The sequence below is a fragment of the Artemia sp. Qi Xiang Cuo genome, chromosome 7, assembly GCF_049724085.1.
Source record: "Artemia sp. Qi Xiang Cuo chromosome 7, ASM4972408v1, whole genome shotgun sequence".
NCBI lineage: Eukaryota > Metazoa > Arthropoda > Branchiopoda > Anostraca > Artemiidae > Artemia > Artemia sp. Qi Xiang Cuo.
In genome coordinates this window covers 61,672,011-61,699,999 of record NC_142800.1, presented here as the reverse complement: position 1 = coordinate 61,699,999, position 27,989 = coordinate 61,672,011, and the positions used below count along the sequence as shown (strand labels likewise).

The window sequence follows — 27,989 nt, the reverse complement described above, 5'->3', positions numbered from 1 at the left end:
ACGTCACAATGCCGTTTGGGGCAATGCCAATGAGACCTTTTTTAGTCTGCCGACTTTTGTATGACGATTAAGACACAGTTTTATTTAGGAATGACGAAGGAACTTGACACTGAATTTCAGTTGCATTGATCACGACACGAGTTGTGGGATATTCAGCTTTAAAGTCATCTGGCATATTTCTGTCGACATATTGTCTTGACAGCCAGAGAACAAGTCTTCCCAACTGTATATATAAGAAATTGATCCAGCTCACAAGGATTTCGCTAACGGTCCCCTGACTAATTGAAAAACGGAATGCCAGGTCTTGTTCGTATAATCCCACTTTTAGCCTGCAAAGGACAAGAAGCAACTGATCACAACCAGAGAGCTTTCTGTTGCGTCTCTTAGCTGAACCTTCGGGATCTCTCACATGAGCTTCAGTGAGTCTCACATTTTCACCATTTTCACCACATTTGATGAATTCAAAAAAAGACTCAAAGTCAGATGAACAGGTGAACCCAGTATAGAACTGCAGTAGTTTGTTATCCTTTTTCACGTTAGCATAAGTAAATGTACCATCTTTCAAAGCTTGATCAGAGGCAACGAGTTTGCTTTTTATGTCCATATTAATGTGCTGCAGTTTTTCCATATCTTTCTTTTTATCTTGCAGTTCAATTTGCATATACCTTGCCTTTGCTTCTAGTTCTCTAACTCTTGATAATAAACTGGCAGGCACATTATCGCTGGTACTGCTAACATTCCCTGAGCTAGTTATTTCACCAATTTCACAAAGTTGATTGCCTTCACCACTCTCAAAAAGGTCATTGCTTGATATAGTGTGCAGTAGCTCACTGGTAGACACATCTTCAACTTGAGTAATCTCGGAAATGAGTTTTTCCTGGCCTGTGTGATGTTTTTTACGCACGTGTCTGTCTTTAGGAGCCTTTTGCCTGAACAATAATTCATTTGTCCAAGGAACAAAACTTGGGATAGATTCTGGTTTGAGTTCTTTTCTTCTGGATGCAAAACCAGCATAGAAGTCCTCAGTGTTGAAATGTCTAGAACATACTCTAGTGTAGGCATCTGAGATTTGGAACAAGGGGCCTTCATCTCTTCGAATCTTCACAAGCCACTCCTTTCTCAGATCCTTATCACTTGGAAGCTTGTGAAAGGAAACCTGAAATATAAGTCCAAGATTAGACTGATAGTTGTAACAAGGGCTGATGAGCGGTCAGATTTTCCACAATCCTCAGGGCTTATCACCTCCCAAAATCTCCCAAGTAGCCTTTGTATCCCAAATCAGTTAATTAAAAATAGAACTGCAAGCATGAATCCTCTCCAGGGCAAGCTTGAATCCTCTCCAGGGGGAGGAAAACTAATTTCTGACTTGGAACATATTCTGCATTGAAGGGTAGGAAGTGATAGCCCCTAAGGATTGTGAAAACTCTGATTAGATCATTGACTCTTGATTGTATTAGTGCCCTTACTCTGCTCACCGACCATTTAAGTTCAGTGACAACCAAAAGGGGTAAGGGTAATAAGCTTGGATACCTCTGGGATTTTCAGAAATATAATTTTTTTCATTCTGTTGAAAGGGGATTTTGATGACAGAGATTTGAAGGGGACTATCTGGAGAGTCTACATGGGTAGAATTCGGAGAGATTTCGAACTACCGTAAAGGGGCGACTGCAGTGGCTTAACTAGGGGGGGGGGCAAGACGGGGCAAATGCCCCCCTAAGAACGTTTGTTGGCACATTGCTCCCGAGGATTTTTTTGTTTTTTGTAATAGATACTTTTAGGCTTTGTGGCACTAACAGGACAATTCATTAGCAATCTTCGCCATCCAGTGGTCGTCAAAATAGTATGATTGGCACCAAAGAATATACTCTCAATAAAGCACAGGAGGTTGTGTGGGTAGATGAGAAAGGCTTCATAAAATAAGAAAATTACAGCACAGCCAATTCAAGAAAATTTGGGAGGGGGACAAAAACTTCCCTTCGGTTTTCTTTTTTGATTTAGATACTAAAAACGTAATTTTTCAAAACCAATTCACATCTTTGGACAAATTATACAAAGAACGTGAAAGAACTTTTTTAGAAAAAATGGAGCAATTTTTAGAGCAATTTCTTAGAACAATTCACAGATAAAGATGGATCTGACTTTGCTATGAAGTGTAAATTTAGGTAACTAATGTAAAGAAGAAAAAGATACTTTCAAATTCTCCTCTTTTGATTTATAAGTAATATTTTAGGATAAAGGTAACACAACTTCATCAGAACCCATCAGCATTCAAATAGATAGATGAGTGAATCAAACACTCAATTGTGGTACTCTTTTATCTTACAATGTCAACTGTGTAATTTAGAATAACTTGTAACTCCCTCACATTAATCAAATAATCCCCCTCCCAAAACAAATCCAAAATAGGGTAAAAGCACCAAAAATGATAAATAAGGCTGCAACTGGCACTATTCCTTTTTAAAATGAACAGAGGTTGGTTGAAATGCTTAACCCTGATTCTTTCCAATTCTATTTCAGAGAGGAGAACAAATGTGATTACTATGAAATGAAGGTAGATTTCAAATGTTTCTAGCTAAGATAAACAGTTGTTTAGTAGAAGAGCAAGTATTGAAACACCATTAAATTGCACTAAGTGAAATGATAAAAAGGGTAAAGCTTCAAAGTGAAGTTACTATCAAAGTTAAATAAGAGATGTGAATCAAAACAAGTACCTCTGAATCATTCTATTCTGAAAATCGAAAAGTTAATTCATAATCAGGGGTGTTGTTTGGGGGGGGGCGGTCACCCCCCAATAATGTGGAGAAACAAATATTATATATCCCATGCCGCTTGACTATTTGGATATAGACCCCTCTTGTCCCCCCTCCTCAATCAAAATACTGGAGTTCATAAATGCGGTGAAAATTAAAAATTAATTGATTTATTATAAAAGACAAGTAATTGGTATTATAATTGTTAATGCTTGGCATTATAGAGACGAGGCTAATCTACCATTGTTCCTTAAGGCTAAAGCTTCCAGTCATTTTAAGGAACATTCAAGGGGAGAATTTATCTTTCAGATTTCTTAAGAGGTTTTACACTGCTAACTGACAGAAATGTAAGTAAATTGTTTACACTTTTTGCTATCTTGAAAAGGGGTTAGGTTAGGAAAATGAAACTTTCAGTTATGAATCCAGGGCCAAAACCATACTTTGGGAAGGTATTACCAAGCTTCCACATTAACCATCTTATGATTTCCAAGTCTTAGAAATTTGCCTGCTTGACAGGTCTAAGGTCTATACCATTTGAAATTTCAACAAAACAACATTTGGTAAAATTCTAGTTTAGATACTTTTGGATATCTTGTTTTGGGGTCAGTTTTTGAAAAATAAACTTTCAGGTTGTTGCATACTGTAGTAATGATTTTGGGTGTTGGTTTGATGGTGTCCAGCCCTTCACTCTCTACTACGGATATCACTGAACTTTGATGAACTTTCAAAATCTGTGTTATAAAATTGAAAAATATAACAAAAGTTCTTTTAATCAATGAAGTAATACAAATATTTTTTTAGATTAACAAATTTGCTCAATAAAAATGAATAATGTCTTAAATTTATGAAAATACATTTCCTAAATTTTGAAAAAAAAACCATGGCTTAAAATTCTAATCAAATAACAAAAATTGCATTTTCAGAACTAAAGCCAGAGAAAAAGAAACTGATAACTAAAAATTAAGGTAAAATGTTGACTTGTCTAAAGTTCAATAAGTATAGACCTGTCATGTAGGCCAATTTCAGGACCCTCTAGAGAGAGAAGGAGTAAGGTAGGTACTCCAAAATACCATCCTGGGACTTACTTCAGCCTGTAGATCCATCCTTCAAAATTTCATTTTCCAAACCTAACTCCTTTCCAAGATAGCCATAAGTAGCTAAAGTAGAATTTTATTCCAGCAATTTATTGGGGGGGGCAAAAAGGCCATATTCATGGGCTATATTATATTTTATTTTGTCCAATTTATTGGAAAAAACTATGGTAATGTAGGCTAATCATTAAAGTGTATTGTACTTTATAAAGGAAGGATGTTATGGTCTTAGTGTTTTCTTTTTTCCCCTGCCATCCTCAAACAACACCACTGGTTTTTATCCGAAAGAAAAATTAATAGTAAAATTCTAGTTTAACTGCTTGTTGCTGTCTTGGAAAGGGGTTAGGTAAATGAAACCTTCAGTAATGAATCCAATACCAACAACACAATCTAAGAAGGTATTACTAAGCTTCCATGTTAACACTCTTCTGATTTCAAAGTCTTAAAAATTTTCCTAATGGGCAGGTTATGCCTATTGAAATTTTGACAAAACAACATATTACCTTAATTTTCAGTCATCAGTTTCTTTTTCTGTGGTTTTAATTATTAAAATGGAATTCTTATTATTTGAGTAGAATTTTAAGCCATATCAATGGGGTTTTTCTAAATTTAGGAAATATATTTGTAGATCTTTGAAACCTCATGAATTTGGGTTGAGTAAAGTTGTGAAGGTGAAAATAGTTTTCTTGTACTTAATTAAAGCAGAAGATCTGTTTTGCATGGTTTCAGTGTCAGATCACAAAGATTTTGAAAGGTCATCAAAGGTCACTGCTCTCTAGAGGGGGAAGGAGTGGAGGCAGGTACTTCAAAATACCTTCCTATGACATACTTTAGTCTACCTGTCCCTGAGGTAAAATGTTGGGTAAAATTCTAATTTCGCTACTTTGGGATATCTGGTTTAGGGTTTTGTTTTTGAAAAATAAACTTTCATGGTTGTTCATAATGTATTAAATATGTTCTGTGAATTTTTTATTACTTACATCCCTCCACTCCTTCCTCCGGATAGTCCTGACCTTTGATGACCTTTCAAAATCTGTGTGTTATAAAAGTGAAACCTTGCAAAATAAATCTTCAAAGTGTCTCTAAGATCTGGCTACCCATTCTTGCATAAGTCAAGATTTTTGTCTGCAGAATTGTTCCTAGAAATTTAGAAGTGATACATAATTTTTAATATTGGGTCTACAAGAGATAATTTTATTACTCTATGTTCGTCTGATAATAAATGATTATAAAAGGTTTTATTTCAGGATTACAACGTTTTACTTCTTGTTTACACTATTTATGAAGATTTTATTTTAATGAATAATAACTAAACAACCTTTTTGGAAAATTCCTCTAACTCCATATAATTATAATTATTCTTGAGAACATGCAATTGTGCTGCAGTTGCAGATTTTTTGCAGTTGTACAGTTGTGCAATTTGCAGTGTAGTTTTGCAGTTGTAAAGGAGCTGCTACAGTTGCTCAAGCTTCATATGATGTACTTATTTAAGCTGACAAGCAACTAGTGCATCTGTTCGTTTCTTCTTCCTTTTGTGTGTTTGAAATAGTGCTCATCCTTCAGGCTCGTACTTTTCTCGAAGGGATATTACGTTTCGCGGTAAGGGGGCAGAAGGACTAGAGTCGAGAAAAACCTTATGAAATAGATAAATTATATAAAATATGACCTTGGAGAAAATCCTGACTGTCTGGGTGGTGTAAGCCTGAGAGAAGAAGAGAAAATTGGAGAGAAAAGTTCGGCTAAGATAAGTACAACAGTACATAGGGAGAAGAGAGGACCGTGAAATTTATCCTCTGATGATTGATGAATTGGAGCTTTAAAATGCACTTCTTAGGTATTTTAACCCAGTCACTCAGAAAGCATCCCGTAAGACCCCCCCCCCCCCCCCCTTTGGTCAAATTTATGTTTAGCTACGACATACCACATTCCTAAACCTTGCTATTTGTCTTTTATATTCAACAAAAGATAAAACAAACCTTTGTTTCAAACTCACTAAATTAACTTTGAATTTCCATACAATGTCTTATACTTGAATATAGGTTAATCCACAAATAGATACTTGTCTGTTATGGCGCCGACCACTCAAGTTGTTCATCCATTGACGCACTGTAGAATCGGTTCTCTCATTAGTTTCTTCAGCTTATCGTGAGACAAGACAAAGAAAAGTGACAGAATAGATGGGAAATATATTATTTGGGCAATATATCTGCACATTAGGGTGAGGAGGGGGGGGGGGATAAATTATTTGGACAATATTAAGTTAGAAAACGACTCTTACTTCATAGTATGCAGAATAATTGTACCTAACACATTTTGCATTCAGACCCGCTATACTTTACCCCCACCTCCTAATGTGCAATTGTTATATTTTTTTTTATCATACTTTGATATATTTTATTAGGATTAACCTAACTTCACTTCTTGAGTGGTCGGCGCTATAACAGACAAGTACCCACAAATGACCTAAAATGTTTTTTAGGGGGGGGGGGGGGATGGCTAAATTACCCCTAATATGTACATGCTTGAACTCCTGAATTTGTACTTTTTGTGCGCGGGATACTTTTCGATCGGTTTAAGTAAATTTTGCACATGCTTATGCACATTTGCTGATATCCAGACATATATCTACGCAGAAGGGTTAGGGATAATGGAAAAATTATACGATAGTAATCTAAAAATCGTCTTGATTGTATTTCTGGCCTCCAACTCCCCCCTTTTCCAAGAGTCATTCTTCCCTCTTAAGGGCTAGAACTTACCATAATTATGAAAAGAAGATATCCCATATGAACGCCCAAAAACATATGAGGCAAAGGCTTCAAAATCAAAAATCGCTACATTATATCCTAACAGAGGCTTTCGAAGCCCCCTTCCACATGAATATTTTCTGTTCATTTTTCTCTAATAATTTATTAAGCACATTATTATTACAAATTTATATTAGTATTATTATAACATTATTACATTACTCATTACATGACATTATATTACTATATATGACATTACATTGCTCATTATATGACATTAACATATTATATTGCTCATTACTGTATTAACACATTATTATATTATATTATTATGCATAAATTATGTACGCGCATATGTATGATTTACGTCTGATGCAAAGGGTTGCCAAATGTTTGTTATTCTAGACTACAAGACCATCAGTGAAGGATGTCAAAAAAGTCGGAACAACTCAACGACGTGGGCTAGTAAGTCTTGAGAATCGTGATACAACTCCTTCAACTATTGGTGTAGCTAAAAAAGAACCTGTTGTGGTTAAAAGGCAACCATTAGTCGTAAGACAGTCTGGAATCGCAAGATCATTGCAAGCAAAAACAACCTCTGCTGAAGTCAAAGCAAAAACAAAAGAGATGTAAGCTTCGTTTTCGTTAGTATTATGGGTGTATAGAAAAAAATGAGTGTTTTGAGTTAAGGCTAGCAGGATACATGATGTTGTAGCTAGGCTTTGTATTGTTTTTTTTTTTTTAAATCCCTTCTGAGGTTAATTTTTTTTTTTGAATTTGTTTGATTATTTCTCCTCTGTATCATGTCGTGGCATTTGGAGGGGATATGGTTATGTATGCTTTTGTGTTAGTAATTGGTGTGGAAAAAAAAATAAAAAAACAGACTGTGTCAAAGCTCAGCCCACAAAGGCTCATCGCTTCCAATAGCTCAATAACAAAATATAAATTTGTGGTATGTTTTTTTTTTTAGCAATTTTAATATTAAAAAGCTTCTTGTTCAGTTTTTCTTTTAATCTAGAAATAATAATCTATTTATATAAAAATCACCTAGAATATTTTTAAGCTTATAAATCAAACAGTTCGGGGTAGCGAACGGTAAGTAAGGGGCGACTCGACATAATAGTAACCGAAACCCTAAAAAACTGAATTCTCATAACAATGGATACATCAAAAGAATTAAATTTTATAATGATACCAAATATATAAAATTATGTTACCCATCAAAAGCTACGGGCCTGAGAAAATTTGCCTAGTTTTCGAAAAAAGGGGGAAACGCCCCCAAAAGTTCAAGTGATCTTAATGAAAATTGCTCTATCAGCTTCAGCATAGTTGAAAGGTCCAGTAACTATGCCTTTGGGAATAACATAGCCCCCAATAGTCTCTGGGAAAAGGAGTGTAAATTACGCAATTTGCCCATTGTCCCCCTATAGTATTTGTTATTGGAAAATCCATGGGATTTTTTCATGGTGGGGGATTTTTCACGGGGAGAATTCTACTTGTCGAGGAAAGTTTCTGGGGGGAAGTTTTATGGGGAGGGGATTTCCTGGCATGATTTAAAAGCAGTCAGAAAATACATGATAAAAACAAGTTTTTTTTTCAGTTGAAGGTAAGGAGCAACATTAAAACTTAAAATGAAAGGCAATGGTTTTGTTTTTTAGGGGGTCTGCCCCTTCCCTAACCATCAATCTTTATATCAAGTTTGACTTTCTGTCACCATTCCTTAAGAACGATTCTTGAAACGAGAGGGCTGTTAAATTTAAATGAAAAGTATTTTGAAGAACTTTCAGACTTTAGCATGAATAACGAGGGTTGAGGAAGGGAAAGCCCCCTCATACACAGAACTAACTCTGTTCTTTTAAGTTTTAATGTTGCTCCTTACTTCCAGCTGATTTTTTTTTTTTTTAATTTAATATTGTGAAAGGACTTTGCAATTTCAGTCAAAAAAAACTTCTTAAATACATATATATATATATATATATATATATATATATTACATAATAAGCCAAACTTAAAACAAGCTGGAAATACCACAAATTAGACTTGGACTGCTCCCCCCCCCCTTAAGGCACGACTGTTATTTGTAGTTTACTGGGAACAACCGATTCCTTCAAAAATTGGCACTTTTGAGTTTCAAAATTTTATTTAGATATCAGTTTTCTACACTTTGAATGAAATGGAATTATAACAAAACATAGTGAATCTAAATTGATTATCCCAATTTTATTTATTCTAAAAACTATTTTGTTGTTTCCTGAAAATTTCATTGTTTTTTTTTTTTTTGTTTTTTTATTTTTTTTTTGTGTGTGTGTGTGTGTGTTTTCAATGTCTATCACAAAAAAGAGCTCTCAGCTCCGTTGTTTTCAGTAAATCGCAAATGACATTTGTGTCTTTAAAGAGGCTTGAGGGGATGCAGCCCAACTCTTTATTTTGTGGTCAGTTTTTTATGCTTTATTTCTGCTCGATTTGTAACACAGTTATAAATCATATTTGCAGCATTTTTCTTATTTTGGGCTTACAAAATAAAATATTATGTTGTAATTTAGATTTTATGTGAAATTAAAGTAAGCCGTACCCACTTTCCTGCTAAAAATTCTGTGGGAAGAGGTCTTTATTGGGACCAGTCCCACTTTTTCCTCCATTTATACAAATTGAAAATCCATCAAGAACTCCGTTCCAGTCAAGGTGCTACGTGCTTATATGTGTGCCAGAAATTGAGTTTGGGTTGGTTGAAGGAGCCCACTTTGGTTCCCAAACCGTACAAATGGAGAATCCTTTCATAATCCAGATTCAAATGAGGTAGAACTTGCCTACCCCTCTGCTTAAAAGTTGGACCGGGGGTGGGGGGGGGGGAGATTGTGAGCCCAATTTACGCCTCTAGTCATATAGCACCATCACAAGGAGACACGGATGCCCAATGGACAGCTTTTCGCCGAGAGGCAATGCAATAGAGCTGTCAACTACGAGTAAACCTACTCACTATTCTAAATTACTCACTAAAAAGACCACCCCCCTTGCTTTTGACGTTCGCCGCTATGATGTCTAAACGGGAAAGCGGTGCCTCCTCCCCTTTTTTTCTCCTCCCCTGGATACGACCCTGACTCAAGCCATTTGATTTAAGCATATACACGCGAACTTGTATTTTTTTTTGGGGGGGGGGAAGTTTTTCCAGATTTCTTAAGGAATAGACGGTTTAACCGATAATTATTCAGATATAAAAAAAATATCAGGAAAATTACGCGATTTTCGGACCCCAGAGTTCCTCCCCTTGTGCATGCCTGCTCTGAGTGATTGACTTTACCATAAGTTTAATAATACTCACTGACAAATTTAACTCTTAGAGTAAAACATCATAGAAGCTTGATAATCTGAACAGCAGGTATGGAAAAAGTTCAAAAGCTTCCGTAGCAGAATTCGGTAGAATACCAAAAGAAGCCAAATCTGCCAATAAATTTCAAAATCTGCCAACAAATTTCACTAGGCCAGGAAAAAGTCAAATAGCATTGCTACTATGCGACCCACTTTCTCCATGGCGGCTGGACAGTTGTCATAATTTTTAAAGAGCTAAAAAAAACGCTGTACATATGGCCGCAGTCACAGTCACAATTGATTTTGTTGTCCGAGTCCGTTGATTTTGAATTAAAGTTATCAAGTATTTTGCAGTAGGTTGCATATGATTGCATCAAGACATGGCTAATTCTATACAGAGAAAAGCCTTATATTAATACCCTTATATAAAAGGCCTTATATTTCTCATAACTCTCATTTCTTTTCATCTTTTTTCTATTCTTTTCTTTTTATCCATTTTTCTCTTTCGTGTCTTAGTTATAACCAGCGGCGGATCCAGGGGGGGGCGGGGGGGGGGGGCCTGGGCCCCCCAACATTTTACGGCGCCCTCTCATCCATCGTGCAAACGACCCTTTTTTTTTAATGATTAAAATAATGCCGACGCTAAGAAAAAAAAAATCGGAGAAGCCGTCATTTTTTACCTTCTTTTTATCACATTATCTAAAGTTCAAATCCGACACTGCAAGACTCATGATTATTGGGTTTATTTTTGGGACGTGCTAAACGAGCAAAACATTTTGTGAATGCTTACGAGAAACGCATGTCTTTGGGGAGTTGCGTGGGTGGTTAGATCCAACCGGCGGGAGGCTAGGCGCGAGCGACCCTGCCACTGCCTTCGGAGTATTTTTGCTCCGTGTGTTAGACCAGTTAGACGGAAACGCATTTAAAATGGATCGGAAAAAAAATCAGGGCTTGAATATAGAACAGAGAAGAAACAAAGAATGATGGCGGAAAGCCGTAAAGGATCGAGGGACATCTCTGATTATTTTGCCAAGAAAGATCAGATTAAAGGTAAACTTTTAAAGATAGAACAATAAGGAAGGAGTGTCGTTTAAAGTGGGCATCAACACTTCTAATTTCTAGCTTTAGCCCATTGTCGGATAGCTTTCCTGATAAAGCTCATTCGTCAAGCTTCATCGCGTACCAGCTGCTTTTGTTGTTATATACGGTCCCTCTTGTACAGTGTTCTTCGTATGCAATTTGTCCGAAGCGTTTGACCTGATTTTACCAGCCCACTCGTCTCGCCTGACGGTTATGATATTGGCTTAAAGCAGTATTTTTACCGACACACTGTGTCAGCTCTGAAATTATCTTTCAAATTCTTGCAGTTAAAGCTCTCTCTTTAGCCTTGTAAACTTCGGTGATAATTGTTTCGGGTTTCAGCTCTTGAAAAATATTTGTTAGCATATGTCGGGGATCGGTTCTTGGGGTTGCAAATTAAATTAGTGATGTTTAGGGGGGTATTTTATTTTAAAGTCCGGGTTTCCTAGAAATAGTTTTGGGGTATGAAAGTTAAAGATTGTTGGGGGAGTTTAAAGTTAATGTTGCTGATTCAGTTTATTTTCAAATTTAGTTCCAATTCTGCCTTCACCATGTTGAGAGTTAAATCTACTAAAGCAAGCCATTATACAAAGTGTATATACGTTTACAATAAATGTCTTGTGCAAACTTTAAAAGAGAAACTTTTTTGTTAGATGTTGAGACGACGGCAACTTCTGATGCCCGCTCTGAGTCGACGGTCGGAATGCACAAAAACGCATTCAGCCAGGAGAACGAACTGTCACCAACAACTCCGTCCACTTCACAGACGGCCTTCATAACAAACTTCTGCGAAACGACACACACTGATCAGCTGACTGAAGGATCAAGAAGCAGTAATCAAACCTTGGTGGTACATAGCCCAACACTGATTTCACAGTCCCCGCACCCGCAGCAGAATCAAAGCGCTATTTTTTCGCCTGAAACTGACTTCACGCCGTCGAATGACTTTGGTATTGCAGTAGCGCTGAAAGAGCGAAATCAGTTGTCTTCTGGCAAAATTATGTTTTTTATGAACGAAAGGTGGAAGCCGAAGAACCAATCTGATCTTCCAGTCTCGACACAAAAGAGAAAAGGTGGTGAAGTCAAGCGTCGCTTGAATACCGAACATCTTGCCCGGTATCCTTGGCTCGCAGTGAGTCGTCATCCAGACCACGAAGGCCTTTGGTGCAGTGTTTGTGTTTTGATGAGGACCAACGAAAGCGGAGGAGGATGGTCGGCTTTATCTGGAGGCGGCGGAGGGCAAAAAATGGGAAAGTTGGTCTCGAAACCGCTAAAAGACTATTCGAAACTTACCGGGAAAGATGGTGCGCTGACAAACCATGCTGAAGCACAGTTTCACAAACACTGCCAGGAAAAAGCTGCCGCGCTGCTAACAACGTTTCAGCGCGGTAGTCAAGATCAAGATATCAGGAATGCTCTGGACTGTGAAAGGGTCAAGCAAATACAGCAGAACCGTGCACTCTTGAGAAGCGTTGTTGAAACTGTCAAGCTTTGCGGGGCACAGAATATCCCCCTTCGTGGCCACCGTGATGATGGCAAACTTGATATCCAAGACTCTGATGTCATTACAGCAGTAAACGACGGGAATTTCCGCCACCTACTTCGGTATCGGATTCAGAGTGGAGACTCGCAACTTAAAAATTTACTTGAAAATGCACTGAGCAACGCCAAATATACGAGTAAACAGATCCAGAATGAACTGATTGGAACAATTGGGGAAATGATAAAAACCGAAGTAGTGAGAAAAGCAAACAAAGCAACGGTTTGGTGTCTTCTTGCGGACGAGTCAACAGACAGGCAGACCAGGGAGCTGATGGTCATTGTTTGTCGTTATGTGTGTAAAACCGAGCAGGGATACGTGATTCGAGAAGATCCTTTTGCAGTTGTCGATGCCTTTCAAACCCTGTCAAGACTCGCTGGAGATGAGGAAAGTGACGACGGTAGAAGCATCGAAGAGAAGCTAGACGGCAAGAGCCTCGGGAAGCTGCTGTTGAGTGAGGTCAGGAAGTCAAATCTGGATTTGTCAAAGTGCGTTGGTCAAGGATACGACAAAGCTGCTAGCATGGCAAGCTTGACAAATGGTGCTGCTGCTGAAGTTAAACGCCAGTGTGAACTGGCAGATTACTTCCACTGTGTGAGCCATGCCACAAATCTCTCATGTTCAAAGATAGTTTCAGTTCCCATTCTGCTCAATGCCCAAGACGTTGTTCGAGACACAATTTCTCACTTCAGCTCAAGTGCCAAGAGAACAAGACTTCTAAAAAAGCATCTTAACGCGGACAAAGCTAAAACAGAGACACTCGTCAGTCTTTGTACCACGAGATTTGTAGAGAGACACGAAGCAATCAGCAGGTTTTGGGACTCCCTTCCGTCGATCGTTTCTGCTCTGCAGGAGATGGAAGGATGGCACGATCGAGAGGCAAGTAGCAGAGCTTATGCATTACGATCCTGCATGGAAAAATCAGATACACTCGTAGGACTGGTTTGCCTGAATTCGTTTTCGTCGATCATGAAACCTTTGGCCGAGTCACTACAACAGAAGGATGGTGACCTCGTGAGAGCCTTGTCCCTCATTAGCAGCGTGAAGGCAATGCTGGAAGATATGCGATCACATGCCGAAACCAAATTCAGACTGCTTTACGAAGATCTTCTGAAAATGGCCGAAAAGATTGATGCTACCATCAAGGTAACGCAGCCACGCATAGCTTCACGTTCTACATACCGGGCAGGCGTACCCAAGATGGATCCAGAAAGTCATTATAGGATGGCGGCATTTATTCCAGCCCTGGACGCCATGCTGCTTGATTTTACGGAGCGGTTCAGCTGCCATTTTACGAATGCTGCAAAACTTTCAGCTTTGATCCCGGCTGTGGTTAATGGCAAACGCTGGGAGGACGTTCAGCCAGGGTACGAAAAGTACAATGAGCTGCTCGTGGGTACGGAGATAGACGTTAAAACCGAGTTCGAGATTTGGAACAAGTATTGGTCTAAGGAAACCGTGCAAAAACCGAAAACAGCTATTTCAGCGCTGAACAGTTGTCAGGAAAATGTATTTCCCAACATCTTCGCATTGTTGACAATTCTCGCGACGCTTCCTGTATCAACCTGTGAAGCAGAACGAATGTTTTCAAAGGTTGACAGGACATGTTCATCAATACGAAGCACAATGACTGAAGAGAGGTTGGAGGCTCTACTACTCATGCAGACTTACAGAGACGAACTGCCGAAAACAGACGATGCTATCGATATGTTCGCTCTCAGAAAAGCTCGCCGATTGAGTTTAGTTGTGTAGTGTGGTACTGTTTTTATTTTCTTTTGCTACGTTTTACCTTTATGAGCATATTTGGCAGTGTTTTCATATAAATAAAGAGCTATCAAATTAGTCCTGTATAATCAGTTTTTGGCGCCCTGTGTCCGGCGCGGCCCCCCCCAAGATTTTCCTCTAGATCCGCCGGTGGTTATAACTATTAGTTAAGATCAGGGAAATGGCACCCAAATACATATCTTTTGACTCCTTTTGCCTGGCCTGTATTTTGAGTAGGAAGGTTTTGAGATGAAATTGTCTATAATTATATAAATTAACAAATTGTACTGCGTTCTGTCTGGTTCTGGCCTAAGATATTAACTTGCTTTTGCTTGGCTCTCATGCTTAGCATCTTATACACAAGCTTGATTACCGGATTTGTCTCATGTAATAGTTTATGCGTTTTCTAGTGACAAACCAGATTCTTGAAGCAAGATTCAGAATTACCAGCGGAGCAAAGAGGTTTATAATTCTTGTTTATACAACTGGATTGTTCAATTGTAAACTTTGAAACAACAAAATTTATAAACCCCATCCACAACCTGGCAAAATCCACGTTTTTTAGCATAGAGTTGTCGCATTGACGATCTAGATTATGAGCTAATAATTTCGATTGGCAGGGAACATTTTTTTCGTGATCTGGATTATCAGTGGAACGAGAGACTTTTTGGGTTTATCAGTGGAAATGGACTTTTTGTCTCTCCTCATTTTCCTTCCTTTTTACCTTTTACTTGATGACGTTTTGATATTTCTTCTTTTTATTCCACCTTGTTTAGAAGAATTTCTCATCAGCAGTAGAAAGGGGACTTTCATTACAAATAAATTTGCATTGTCAGCTTAATATACATATACTGATATTTAGTAATAAAAATGATAATATTATTTGATTTATTAAGGTTATAAAAGTACAAACATTTACATTTTTTCAGTAAAGTGCAAATTATGTTCTGGCCTTGGGAAGGCATAGGGGTTTTTAGCCCTACTCATGTTAATTTTTGCTCGTTTTGAGTTTGAGTCGATTATTTATTGTAATATCTGTTCCTTTTGGGTGTTTCATTTATTAATGGATGCAGATTTGTGGTCGCTTCATGCTTGGTAGATTATTTGATTTTATTTTTGCTCATTCTTGGTTTAATGGAGTTCTTTACTTTTCTTTGAAAAATTTATTTTGTGGAAAGTTTTTTTAATTAATTCAATACAAAGGCCCCCTGGCAAGTGCTTTGTGTAAAATTGGGAAACCTGACCTTGTTCTAAATGATGAGGAATATCAACTGATGCGTGACCTTTGCTTTCTACTACAGTCGAGGCTATTGAGGGAGAATTCCTTCCCACCCTAAATGCTGCTCTACTCTGTCTGGGCCTCCTAAAAGGTCACCTCGAGGAGCTACCTAATGATAGTAGCTGTATTTTGCTTCTGAAAGAAAATATGAAAAACAATTTGGCTTTCGGTTCCCAAGGGATGATCTCATGCCGACAGCTGCACTTTTGGACTTCGAAACATTCAAGATAAATGAAATTGATGAGCGTCTAAACCTTTTGGGGGTTTACTGATAAGGAGGGGCTTCTTTTTCATAATGGTTAAGACTCTAGTGCTGGCAGCTGACATAAGGTGCTTTATCACATCTCCTATGGACCGAATTTGTCCAATCAACACTCCAGGTCCCTCCACTTCAACTTATGGTGAGTATTTTAGTGCAGTAGAAATTCTTTTGTCCAAAGAGGGGAGGGTCCTCTAAAAGCCCGAAGAGGAGGCTGTAACCTCTGGTGCTGTCAGTGCATCAGCTACCCAATCAGTTGTGTGTGTATGGCTAGTGGGTTTTCTCATAACAGAAAAAAACGAGTCTGCTCGATCAAATAATGTGTCAGAATAACAATACAGGACAGGATGAAAATGATGATGTGATTAAGCGTCAAATATATTAATATCCGGGCTTGTCACCCCATACCAGGAGATAAAAAAATCTTACCCTAGTTGATGCAATCAATCCAAGCATTGCCTCCTGGAAAAGATACTTTACTCAGCTGCCAGATGGATTGCAGCTTTGACAAGAAAAGTTCTATCGTTGCCAGCAACAAGTGCCGCAGCAGAAAGGGTTTTCAGGGGTGCAAGGACTGATTGTTGCTGCCAAGTTCTAGGCTCTATGCTGCTAAGTTCTATGTTGTCCCCACATCGTGTAAAAAAAGCTTATTTTTATACATGATAACTACAAGCTTGTCAAAGCTTTAAAGGAAAGTGATAGAGTTTATTTCCAGCTAAATGTTTTGAATTTTTTATTCTGGCTAATTAAACTGCCTGAGATTTGACAAAATAGGGAATTTGAAACTTAATTCAAATTAAACTCTGAAACTTAAAGCCAGAATTAAAAATTTAATAATATATAATAATTTTCTTTGTAAGATGTTGCCTCTCTTTATATAAGTTTTTCTTTACGAAATTTTACTTCTTTTTCTTCTAACACCTGGGAACAAACTCTTCTTGAAGAACTATATGCTAAGTTTTCTGAAAATTCGCTCAAAGTTCTCTGAAAATACGCTAAAGTTAAACTTTGATCGTTTATATGCTTACCCACTATATTCAAGTACGTCCACAACCGCAGTACCTTAATTGCTGAGATGGGGAGGAAAATAATGGGGAGAATATTCTCAAAGGAGTTGGTTAAAACGCTTAACTTTAAAACTTCCATTGTATCACCCTTAAGTGAGAGGATTCAATCTTGAAGCAATGAGTAATAATAACTTCTGCAGTGTAAAAAATGAGGGGTTGAGAGGTAGGGTAGTCAAAGAAGCGGAATGCAGGTTGCAAGAAGAAGAAATTTAGCCATGAAGTAAGATATAAACTTCAGATTCCATCGAGGTTTCATAAATCAGCCATGGATTTATGGTGCAAGTACATTTGTTTAATTCAAGCTTTAGAGCTTAATTTAAATTCAATTTTAAATAACCTATTTTGTCGGATTAATTCAAATAGCAGACAGTTAAAGGTCTCGCTATCGATCATTTGGGGTAAAAGAATGTTTGTGAGAAGTTGAGAATGATATCTCGTCCTTATTTTGTCCGATGTTCCGTCATGGTAATGAAGCTAAAAAGGAATTGTGGACTGAATTGTGATAAAAAATGATACCAATTTAGTTTTTAAAAGTAGCCAAAAATATTCTAGAAATAGAACAAGCGCCGATAAATTGACGATGCGCCGCCGATAATTTTTCGGCGGCGCGCCTGTAAAAAACTCGCGTGCCGCCGGCATAAGTGTGTCTGCCGCCACTGAATTTTATTTCGGCGCGGCTTCGGGGTCTATTATATACTATCATTTTCCAACTTCACTTTTAAGTCCCTTGCAGCTTCAATTTCTTCAGCTGTCTGTATCTTAATGGCAAATTTATGTTCTAGTAATTAATCTCTTAGTATTTCCAGTATTGCCTCAATTTCCACTTCCCACAGCTGTTACAACTCATTCTAGAGAGTAGACCCTTTTCTTTCATCAACGGATTAGGGAATGATCTCAAAAACAATTGTCAAGCTCTGGAAATGAACAATTGAATCAACAGCTGATTCAGACCCTGGCTTTGATCTCCTCCGATGCTGTTCAACTAAAAGATGTCACTGAGGGAGCTTTGCATGAACCTGGAAGACCCGAGCCTTTGAAAACTCTTTTGAAAAGTTTTCCAACTGTTTTCACTGGTCCTAATCAAGGTCTTATATATTTCTCAGTCTTCTTATTTTAATTCTTCATTCCCATGTCTCATTTCATGTTTCTCACTCTTCTGCGCTCATTCTTCTTATCCTCCATTCTCATGTCTCATTCTTCATATTTCTCATTTTTATATGTAATCTTTGCATATTATATGGAAGTCTTAGTCTGATGAAAAAATGTAAAAGGACTACAGGGCAGAACATTTAATGTTGGGCATTTTTTGGTTGTGCGTTTTTCTGTTTTATTCTGATTATTGATTCTGTTATTATTATTGATTATTGATTCTGGTATCTGTAGCATCTCCAGTTTGACATTCCATGTACAGTTTATAAAAGAGTACGTTTAATGCGCTTGTACTTAAAAATTTTATATAACTAGCTTCGCTTATCCCGGAAATTCCCAAAACCTGATTGCAGCGACATCCTGCTATTTGTATACGAGATCCTATTGAAGGATCCATGAAAAGCTAACCCCTTCAGCATTAGCAGAAAGTATTCAAAATGAGCATTAATTGAGATTTTTTTTTTTGAAAGCTTTTAACTTCGTATTTTATTATTGAATAAATTTGGCTGATTTTAGTCTGAAATACACTCTATCCAGCCCTTATATCGGCAAAAATATTTTGCACAACTTTTTTTTGAGTAGTGTTAATATCTCTTGTTTTTGATTTTAGGATGTAGAATATTTAAATTCTTTTATTTTTTTATTCCTTAATTCTTGGTACTAGGTAATTAGATATCTGATTTGTCACTAGTCCTTTATCAAGGTTTAGGCGACTGTTTAACCTTCTTTTGAAAGAGCCAACAGAAAACCTTTTAGGGATAACTTCCCCAGGAAGATCATACTGGATCGAAGTGCAACATCGAATGAAGTTAATTATTGTTTTGTTTATTTGTTAGAAATTATTTGTTTGAGCAACAGCAACCTTATAAGAAAATTAAAATATATTTTCTTGTGAATTATTATCGCTTCTAATCAGCAGTTGTACCAAACCAATCCTGCTCAACTCATCCTCAGGGCTATACTGTGGTGTTTCTCCTCCCCATAGTATAGTGCAGACGGTTTGATATCATTCTATTTTCTCTTCTTGTTTTAGTTTTTTTTGTTTAAAGCTTTTTCCAATAGGCAATGTTTAGAAGTCCTCCAAAAAAAAAGTCCCACCAGATCCCAAATCAAATTCCAGTGAAAGTGCCATAGTGAAAGATACCCATCTTGGCTGGTCAAGCGCACTATCTCAAAGTTCAAATGATAGGTCCAATTCGGAGAATAGGACAATGATAAGTGTAGGGGCTAATGTAACCATGAATGATGATAATGGGTTTCAAGAGGTCCTCTCTAGAAGCTCTAAAAAAAGGAGAAAAATATCTCAACAACCAGAAGCATTTCCCCTCTCCCTGCCCAAGATCCTCCCTCCAAAAACTTAGGAATTTACCTTAAAATTACTCTTAATACCCCCTTTGAAATAAAAATGATCACTGCAATAAGAGTTGCAATTTTTAAATTGCTAAAATGAATGTTCTCTCTTAATTTTAACCGTGATGGATCTCTGCTAATAGCTGTAGAAGATCAGAAATCGGCAGATACAATAATTAACCTAAAATCCCTTCTGAATACCACAAGTATTGCATCTAATTGGAACCCAAAACAATCACCAATAAAAATAGTAGTTTATAATGTTCCCCCAGAGATATCCACTCAGGAGTTAAAAGAAGGCCTCTCAGATAGGGCTGGAAACACAATCCCAGTTAAGGATGATACCCAACTTGGCAAACCTAACTCTAATGGCCTAAAAACTAGTAGATCCTTCTTATTCACACTGAAGGAAAAAATTAATGTCCAAGAAAAATTATTCCTATTTGGGCAAATCAAACCACACAAGGAATACAAACCTAAGCCTATCGAGTGTCAGAAGTGTCACAAACTGGGACACACGACAAACAAATGCAATGAAATTCTCCGAGAGTGTAGTAATTGTAAAGCTTTCCATCCTATAGAGCTGACAACTTGCAACAACACTCAGCCTACATGCATCAATTGCAAAGGCCCCCATGAATCTACAAATAAATCATTATGCCCTGCATACAAAAAAAGAGCTCTAACACTCCAAATAGCAACAGAGAAGGCCATCCCATACCCCTTTGCAGCAATGGAAGCAAATGCTGCCCAACAATACCAAATAAAGCCTGTAACGAAACCAACCAAAACCCCCGAGTCAAACGCCCCCAATGCATCAAGCACCCCCTATAAAACACCATCTTCTAACCCCCTTAGCTCAAATCCCTATGAGAAGGAATCACCAAGCCACCAAGCCTCCTTATCCGGTGAGATGAGGCCAGTCTGGCCCCCCTCCCAAGAAGAAACAAACCAGAAACACTACCAGGAATGAATCCCCTAACTAACAAACAGGATGCACAACCAAAAATACAATCCCCAAATATATGCATATTCATTCTAAACTGTAATGAAGTTCAGGCAATGAACATACATCAACTACAGAAAACAAAAATCATGCAGAATTGGCATAAATCTACATCCCAGATGATATGCTCATTCAAGCAAAAAAATATCTTGCTTTACTTTAAACAAAGCTGAACATTGATACACAGTCATATGAAGAATAAATCAACAACACAACATATATCAATACTCCAGTGGAATGTAAGATCACTCACAGAAAATAAGTTAAATGAAGTAATATCTTTTATGAATAATAAATCCATTAATATTGCTTGCCTCCAGGAAACTCATTTAACCCAAAACCAACAAATTAAGTCTCTGGGATATACTATCCTGAGAAAGGATAGATCATCAGAGAGAAAAGGAGGTGGGGTAGCTTTATTAGATCAAAATAATATACAATTTTGTGGCATCAATTTTCCAGATTTTACAAATGATGTTGATGCAATTGGTATCAGTGTTTAGCTGAATAATTTAAAAACCTACATAATAAGCTTTTATAACCCTAATGGCCAAACTACAGATGCCATGGATTTCTTTAATTATATAAATAATTCTAATATGTTAAAAAATATCATTATTTGTGGAGATTTCAATGCCCACAGCCTTTTGTGGGGGAATAAACCAGCAAATAAAGCTGGTAAATTCATTGAGCTTATGACTTCAAATAATAATGAATTAGCATTTGCTACCCCTCCAAACCTGAATATAAATTTCAACCCCAAAAGTGGCAGATTCTCCACAATTGACCTACAAATTGTGTCATTAAATTTTTTGAATAAAATTTTCATAAATAAAATTGATAGTCTATGTACTGACCACTCTGCTATAGTTTGGTCCCTAAATGAACCTTCTGAAACTTTATCTCATATCTCCAAATATATCAGCACTAAAGCAAATTGGTCTATGTTCCAAAATAAGCTAAATGATGAAATTACAAGTTTCACCCAAATTTCATGCATTTCTAACACAACAGTTGACACACATGCTGAAGCCTTGACATCTTTACTAATAAATACAGCTAATCATGCTATCCCCTGGACAACACCTAAGAAAACATTCCCTAAACAAATTCCTAAAGCATGGTGGACAAATGAGTGCCTAAATAAACGGAGGATAAAAAAGGCAGCTAGGACAGAATTCATAAAAAAAAACCATCACCTACTACATATTTAAAAAAATTACAAGCAGAATCTAATCTAAAAAGGACTATAATAGATGCTAAATATAAATACTGGAATAATTTTGCAAATAATCTCTCCAGAGAAACACATGAGCCAATTATACATAAAGTCATAAGCCACATCTGTGGGAAAAAGACTTCCCCCAACCCAGTCCTGTATGAGCTTATACATAATAATACCCATTATGACAATGATAATGAAAAAGCTAACCTATTTGCAACTCTTTTTGTTAATAAGCTAACATCAAATAATCAAAGCAAACTATCCACAATTCCTATGAACCCAAGTTACCAACCACGCCCAGGATCCGATTACATAACTAATCCATTTTCAATCCAGGAATTGAATAATGCAATACATCATAGTAGGACCAAAACTAGCGGCAGCTATGACAATATACACCCTACGTGGATAAAGAATCTCACACCTTCATACAAACAAGAACTGCTAAATTGTTATAATCACGTTTGGGCATCTTCTAGGTTCCCCAATATATGGAAATGTTCGTCCCTCCTACCAATCCTAAAGAAAAATAAACCCAAAGATAACCCTGAGTCTTATAGGCCCATAATGATTACTCCTGTGATTAGGAAAATAATGGAGAAAATGATCTATCACAGACTTCTCTGGTCTGTTGAAAAGAATAATATGATCCCTCACACTCAAACTGGATTCAGGAAACACCACTCCTCAACAGATGCTTTCATTTTTCTAACAAATGCAATAAAGAATCTTTCTCAAAAAATAATGTCCTAGTTGCAGCTTTCCTAGATTTTGAAGGGGCATATGACAATGTGAACCACCAAATCCTTTTAAACAAACTTGCAAACCTTGGAGTACCCCCTAAGCTAGTATCTTTTATTAAATCCTTCATAGAAGTGCGAAGTTTCATCGTTTGTGTTGGTTCAGCCTCCTCACCCCAAAAGACAACAACCAAAGGCCTACCTCAGGGAGCAGTCCTCAGTTGCCTCCTATTTGCCCTATATCTCTGGGACATGAACCTACCCCACACGAATCTACAATATGCTGATGATCAGGTGCTATGGTCATCTGGCAACACCTTTCAGATAGCACAGTCAAATCTGCAAAAGTCACTTTTCCAGTTTGAAAAATTCTCTCAACATTCAGATTTATCCATTGCACCCACCAAGTCAAAAATAATCCAATGTCACCGGAAGCGAAACCATGTTAATGCAAAACTAACTCTAAATAAAACAACCATTCCAGAAGATAATCATATTAATTACCTAGGTCTCATGCTTGACCAAAAACATAATTTCCACCTCCACATTTCAAACACAATAAAAAAAACTGCTGTAGAAAAACAAATATACTAAAAAGACTTCTTTTCACACCCTCGAGCAGTAAGGAGCAATCCTTACACCAGTTCTATAAATCACATACAAGACCCATACTGACCATGGGTTCATCGTATATGGTGCATGTGCAAAGACCCAGATGCACAAAATTGAAACAACAAAATGATATAATATGTCTCATATTTGGTCTTAGGAAACCCACAAGCACCAAGTTTCTGCTTATAGAGAGTGGATTAACAAAAATAAGGGAGAGACGTAGGTTTCTCTTGACAAAACATCTTACAAAAATTGAATCAAATAGCTCACACATATTACATAATTGGTTAAGAAATCCAGCCATGTATAGAGGCATTGCAGATGAGTATGCCAATATTCAGAAGAAGTTCCACATACCAGCAAAGTCTATTGCACCCACTTTCCCCCGATCCCCCCCATGGAATTGGTCAAGTCCCATAATAAATAATGAATTCTCTAAGTGGAATAAAGATTTAACCCCCATTGCTTTTGTTCAGAAAAAATTTGCAGAACTTAATGCAATTACCTATAAAAATCACTTCCAAATATTTGTTGATGGGTCAAAAATGAATGAGAAGGTTACAAATGGTGTTTTCCTTCCTCAGCTGAAAATTGCAATGGGCGAGAGATTATATAATAATTTATATATAATGTTTGCTGAGTTAAATGCCATAATCATGGCATTAGAACACCTTAAACAAAACCAACCTTTGATTGCAAATTCAAATAATATTATCATATATTCAGACTCTATCAAGTCTTGAGTTGCTGGCCTCAGCTCTTCAGTATAGGTTGGAGATTGACACTTATCATTGTCTCAGTATTATTGATAATCTTGCTTCGAGTGGCATAAAAACTTATTTTCAGTACATTCCTAGCCACTCTGGCATAAGTGGTAATCATCAGGTTGATGAAATAGCAAAAAATTCTATAAATATTGACTAGCCAAGTGGGACACCAATCCCAATTAGAGATATTTACCAATGGAGGCTATCAGATATTAATTTTAATAAGATTAATCCTATCCTTTCCCCCTTTCCCAATAAGTATCTTTCTAAAATTTATCATAGAATTCGTTCTGGAACACAATTCAAGTGGTTCAATTCCCCTGTCCCCTCTTTGCAGGCATTGTAATATGAATAATGAAACAATTGACCATTGCCTATTTGAATGTAATATGCTGGCGTCTGTACAACATACTTTGCTTTGTAAACTGTTAAAGTACTTCAAACACCACACAATCTCACTATCAGCCAAGAGCCTAGCCAACTATACCTGCACACAGAGCACAGAAATCGATATCTATCATCTTATATTTGAACTCCTTGAGTCAAAAGATCTACGGAAAGATATCTGAGAATATCTAATAAATAAGAGACAACCAAGACAGTAGCTCTGTAGCCCACAGAGTGAAGCAAAAAGAAGAGGGCTGAATAGTACCAACTGAATAGCCCGCCTGCTGTGAATTAGAAGAAGAAGAAGTTTCTTCTTTTTCTTTAAATATGACGTAGATAGTTTCGGAGACCACACTGCCTTTCCATGACGATAAGTAAAAGTTGAAATAGGGATAAAATCCTTTTAATAGAGAGTGATAACTTTCACAAACAGTGATAATATTTCACAAATAAACACTAGATATTTCAGTCACTGCATATGTGAACGAAATATCTAGTTTTTTTCGTGAAATTTTATCACTGTTTGTGAAAGTTATCACAGTCTATTAAAAGGATTTTATCCCTATTTGAACTTTTATTTATTCTTTTTCTTTATTTTTGTTTTAAATCATTCAATTTGAATTTTCAGAAAATGCACCAAGTATACCCTTTGTCCCAACGCAGTCTCCAGGGCCTTCGACACTAATTCATGGATCTGTTTCTTCGAGTGTAGGGACTCCAAAGCAAAGTCCAATGTCACAAACTCCCATTCATCCATCTCATAATCCAACGCTCCCAGTACAAATACACGGGCATATTTTACACAAATATCCTCCAATTGTGAATCCAAGTAGTATTGGCTCACCAGTGTACGGTGTAAAAAAAAATGTGAAAATGCCAAATTTCAGGAGGTAAATGTCAATAAAATGGATGGTCATGCACCTAAGTCACAGACTTTAACAACAGTGAATGAACCTTTTGTTGAACAGGTGCTCACTCAACCTCCTTCTGTTGAATATAATTCTAAAATATCTGTGAGTGTTGAAGTGAATAAGGAAAGTAAAGTTGAAGAAGATCAGAAAAACCTGTTGTGAACAGTGCAATTGAGCAAACCCCGATTTTAAATGGCACCTGATAAAGGGCCTCAAGAAAAAGACCGAATAACAAATCTCAAAAAGACAAAAGATAAACATCACGAAAAAAAAATAGATGGTGTTAATTTTGTATAGGTTGAGGAAAATCTGATAGAGAAATCTGACAAAGTAGTTTTTGATGGTGATGAAGTTGTGAAAATAGTAGAGGATGAAAAATCTAGTGTACAGAGTGTGAAAAATGATCATGGGATTAAGCTGCCAAAAGGCCTAAAGGATATTGTAATGATGAAGCCAATAATCAAGCAGAGCAAACTATCACCTGAGGTAATTTGTTTAGTTTTAAGAGTAGTTTTTACTTTGTTTAATTATCTTTAATTATTTTATCACTCTTTTATTTAACCTTTTATATCAATTTATTATGATATTGTTTATATATATACATATATATATATATATATATATATATATATATATATATATATATATATATATATATATATATATATATATATATATATATATATATATTCATATATCAAACCTAAAGAAACCTTACGATACGGATAAACTTCATGACCGTAAGCTTCACAGAGAGTTTCGTATCACTCTACAAAATAAGTTTGATGCTCTAGCAGTGGAAGCCAGCGTACCAGAAAGCATTGAAATGAAGTGGGACACCATAAAAAGTGTATACACTACGGTCGCTGAAGAAAAGCTGGGGTTCAGAAAGAAACCAAAGGAAAGATGGATCTCTGACACCACCTGGAAGTTGATTGATGAGCGTAAGGTACTTAAGCAGTCCTTACTGACTGCTGCCACACGGCGTGCAATGTCAGCTTCACAGCTTCTCTACAAGGACAAGGACAAAGAAATCAAAAAGAGTGCTAGGAAGGATAAAAGACTTTTCCTCGAAAATAAGGCTGCGCTAGCAGAGGTAGCTGCTACAAAGGGTGATGCTAAAACTGTTTACTGACTGACTAATGAGATGTTCGGGAAACAGAGCAGCAGAATCACCCTGGTAAAAGACGAGAATGGTGTGATTTTATCAGATCCTGATAAAATTGACGAAACGTGAGTTGACCACTTCGAGAAATTATTAAATAGACGGAGACCCAGTGACCGAGAAAATGTACCTGATACCCCCTTTTTACAACTCGACATAAATACAGACCCACCAAGTTCTGCCGAGGTCATGTATGCAGGAAAAAAGCTGAAAAACGGACGAGCTCCTGGCATAGACGGAATCCCAGCAGAAATGCCAAAGTATTCAATAAGAACACGCCTCTCTGTGTGGATCACCCTTTTCACCAATATATGGAATATAGGGAAGGTTCCACGTGAATGGACCAAGGGGATACTGGTGAAAATTTTCAAAAAGGGAGAATTGGAGAGGTATCAACCTTTTGCCAGTACCGTGCAAACTATTGGCTTCCATTATATTGTACCGGATACGAGAGGCACTAGATACACATCTGCGAGAAGAGCAGCATGGTTTTGGAACCGGCAGATCGTGCTCTGACTTGATGTTTGTACTGAGAACGCTTGTCGAGGAATCAAAAGAGTGATTTAGATTTCGCGGATGACGTATTCTTGCTAGAAGATTCTAAACAGAGGTTGCAGCAGCTACTTGACGCAATTACAGTAAATGCAAAAAATGTCGGGATTAGCATAAATGTTGACAAATCAAAGATCCATCACAAGCTCACAGATTGTTCTGCATCACAAGAATACAAGGCTAGAACAGGTGAAGGACTTCAAATACCTGGGTAGCTGGATCGATTGTGATGGTGAAATAATGACCGAGATGGTCATATTTAGGCCATGCACTCCGCATGAAAGAAGGCTGCCTTCCTCGGACAGCGTACGACTGGAAACCAGGCGGCAGAAGAAGACGAGGTCGTCCAAAGAACACTTTGCGGTGAACTTTTGATCGAGATCTGAGGAGGGCTGAGACCTCGCTAATACCTGAATGGGAAGATGTCACCGCTGCAGCATTGCTTCGGGACGACTGGAGAGGCTTCGTCGACGAAGCCTCTTCCAAAAACACCAAAAACAATTTCCACCAAAAACAGTTAGTATGCAGTGCTTAATCATTGCTTATTACTTATACAATATAGTGAACTATAGGCCTAATCGTAAACAAACAAGGTCAAGGTAATTAGGTTTGTCTAGCTTAAACTGTAATGCTTTAGAATTTGCTTTTATCTGGATATACCTAGACCTGTCCCCCCTTAATTGGTCTTTGAATTGGTCAATCTAAAGAACCATCCCAAAAACAACACAGAAGTTTCGAGACAAATATATTTCTGAGATTCAGTCACCAAGGGGGAAGTTTCCTCATACTTTTCGGAAAATAACTTCTTTTTTTTCCCTTTTTTGACAAATTTGACTCCCCTCAAAACAAATGGGAGTGCTTTCCCAAGATTATTTAAAATCACAATTAAAAGTATCTTGTTTGCGGTTTTGTCCCAGTTACACTCTCACCCTTTCCAAGATGGATCTGTTCTAGACACATCAATTGGGGGGGGGGGACGGGGCAAGGGCAATTGACTCACCTAGAGTTTGAAAATACCTTGTTTTTGTGTTTTCTTTGAAAAATATATTTTTTGGGCATTTTTTTTGAAAAAGACGAAAAAAAAAATTACCCCCTATATTTGAGAAACATATTCCCCCCGTCCTATAGTTTCATGAATAGACCCCCCTGGTATGTGTTGACTTAGATAAGATTTATTTCCAAGAAAATGACTTATCATAAGTCAAGATATGCAATTTACTAGTCAGAGTCAAAACAAACACAGCA

General features: G+C 37.2%; 2 protein-coding genes across 2 annotated transcripts in view; one reads left to right on the top strand and one right to left on the bottom strand.

Moving 5' to 3' along the window:
- Positions 1 to 67: 67 nt before the first annotated feature.
- Positions 68 to 16,269, bottom strand: LOC148950537 (uncharacterized). The gene is made up of 2 exons (XM_089091895.1): positions 16,243 to 16,269; positions 68 to 1,156 (listed from the first exon to the last, which is right to left on the bottom strand). Exons 1-2 carry the CDS (start codon positions 16,267 to 16,269, stop codon positions 68 to 70), a joined length of 1,116 nt encoding a protein of 371 aa, XP_088948021.1.
- An 8,616-nt stretch (positions 16,270 to 24,885) lies between these two features.
- The window catches only part of LOC148950531 (uncharacterized protein CG43867), a 355,819-nt gene continuing 352,715 nt past the window's right edge, over positions 24,886 to 27,989 (top strand). The window contains exon 1 of the mRNA XM_089092459.1: positions 24,886 to 25,513. The gene's annotated coding sequence lies outside the window, so the exon portion shown is untranslated. The remainder of the gene's footprint in view (positions 25,514 to 27,989) is intronic.

Bases quoted from the DNA above. Each gene is read 5' to 3' on its own strand.
- LOC148950537 (XM_089091895.1), bottom strand. From the start codon at position 16,269: ATGCTTGGATTGATTGCATCAACTAGG. The intron at 1,157-16,242 runs GTAAGATTTTTT...CTTATATTTCAG, and splicing joins GATTGATTGCATCAACTAGG to GTTTCCTTTCACAAGCTTCC.